Source organism: Pocillopora damicornis, chromosome 6 (genome assembly GCF_964200805.1).
Source record: "Pocillopora damicornis chromosome 6, jaPocDami1.2, whole genome shotgun sequence".
NCBI lineage: Eukaryota > Metazoa > Cnidaria > Anthozoa > Scleractinia > Pocilloporidae > Pocillopora > Pocillopora damicornis.
In genome coordinates this window covers 5,054,420-5,056,552 of record NC_142675.1, presented here as the reverse complement: position 1 = coordinate 5,056,552, position 2,133 = coordinate 5,054,420, and the positions used below count along the sequence as shown (strand labels likewise).

Genomic DNA, 2,133 nt, shown 5'->3' with positions numbered 1-2,133 from the left:
AGCCGGATGGTTCTGCTACTGAGATGGATGCTGTTGACGCTCTACAAGCTTGCATCAGGGACATAAGAACCTGGATGGTCCAAGATAAACTTCGGCTGAACGATGCTAAGACCGAGTTTCTTATTATAGGTACACGCTCACAGTTAAATAAGGTTATGATAAGTGACTTACAAGTAGGTAAGGTAAAGGTTTCTGCGGTTTACTCTGTTAGAAACCTGGGTGCTTGGTTTGATACAAACATGAATATGACCACACATATCAACAGCATATGTCAGAATATTTATTACCATCTACATAACATCCGGCGTATTAGAAAGTATTTATCATATGATAATAGGAAGTCCATTGTACAGGCTATTATAATGTCACGATTAGACTATTGTAACGGTCTATTATATGGTACGCCCGCTGGTCATCTTGGTAAGCTGCAACGCCTGCAGAACGCGGATGCTCGGCTGGTATGTACTATATCTAGGCATGATCCTATCACACTATCCCTGATCAACCTGCACTGGCTTCCGGTTACCCACAGAATAGAATTCAAGATAGCAATGCTAGTTCACAAATGTATCTACGGCGTCGTACCACAATATCTTTCAGACTTGATAAAAATCAAAGAGAGCTCGCGGTATCAGTTGCGATCATACCGGGGCATACTCCTAATGGACAATACCTATAGAACAAAAAAGACACTCGGGGATAGGGCGTTTGAAAATGCTGCGCCCAAAGTATGGAATCGACTCCCTCTAGAAATTAGACAATGTCAATCATTGAACATTTTTAAAGTTTTACTAAAGACACATCTTTTTAAATTAGCTTTTTATTAGCTCTTTTATTAACTCATATTTTACTTTTATTGTTTTCCGAAAATTGTAAATTATTATTATTATTATCATTATTTGGACTAGCCATTTATTACTTTAAGATTTTAGTGTTGTAATGCGCACTCGATCATTTATCGCATGCTAGACTGCGCAATATAAGAAATAAACATTATTATTATTATTATTATTATTATTATTATTATATGTAGGTAAACCTTAGATGCGTGAATGACTGTCATGTTGACCACTTGTGGTGCGAGCCAACAAAGGGCAAAGGCACAGGTAACAATAATGAGCATCCGAATCACTCTTCTCTTGGAGGTTTCAAGTTGCGCTCGATTTCCTCTCAAAGTATTCACTCCAGGTGCAACATGGAACCATAAATTCCATGCAGTGATGGTATACAGGCAAGAAATAACGGCCAAGGGGATGAGATAGTTGACGACGAAAAGGAGGAGGTATATTCCTCGAAGAGCCCTATCTGGATCACCCAAGATGTAAAGAGATAGCATGCAATAGGAAGAATTATTGTAGTCCTCCATGGTTTGAGTAACAGGGAAAATGGACATGGAGACCAGTGAGCCGATCCAAATAAATGGAACGGTTAGTTTAGGCTTTCGAAATCAAAGATGGCGGCGGAGGGGATGAACGATGGCATAGTACCTGTCGATCGCCATGAACGTCAGGCAGAGGATGGATGCTGATAAATTTACATAGATAGTGTATACAACACCTTTGCACATGACTTTTCCAAATACTCCCGGGATCATCCACAAACTGTCTGTATATATTGCGGAAATCGACCAGGGCATCACTACCAAGGTTACAAGCAAATCAGCGATAGCCATGTTGACGAACATAAAGCTTGTCAGTGATCTGACTTCGGGCTTCTTACACACGATGTAGACGAGGAAACCATTTCCTGCAAACGCTACGAGCATCGTGATGGCGTAGAGGACTGTGATAACAATCCACTCCGCATCTGGTTTCATCTTTAGTTCCCTGTTTTTTCTGTTGCTAAAGTTTAATAGGATAAGACTGTTATTACTGAATAAAAAATCAGTAAAGGGAACACCCTTGGCCCCCTAAAATCTTATTCAATACCAACCTGGGGTGTGGTGAGAGGAATCGATTGTCAACTCAAGGGAAGCAAAACATTTTAAAAGTAAAAATTTTTTTTAAACCTAAGTTCACTTTGGTTGAGTCGATAATATTTCAGGACGTCACTGAAGCTGTGAACAGGAACGGAAATACTGGAAACAGGAAAAGGAATGCAGCAGCACATTTTGATTTTCTCCATAAATAACCC

General features: G+C 39.8%; 1 protein-coding gene across 1 annotated transcript; it reads right to left on the bottom strand.

The window, feature by feature from the left end:
- Nucleotides 1-1,447: 1,447 nt before the first annotated feature.
- LOC149043585 (orexin/Hypocretin receptor type 1-like) lies at nt 1,448-1,816 on the bottom strand. Its single transcript, XM_089210088.1, has one exon. It carries the CDS (start codon nt 1,814-1,816, stop codon nt 1,448-1,450), a length of 369 nt encoding a protein of 122 aa, XP_089066214.1.
- Between the last annotated feature and the right edge of the window lie 317 nt (nt 1,817-2,133).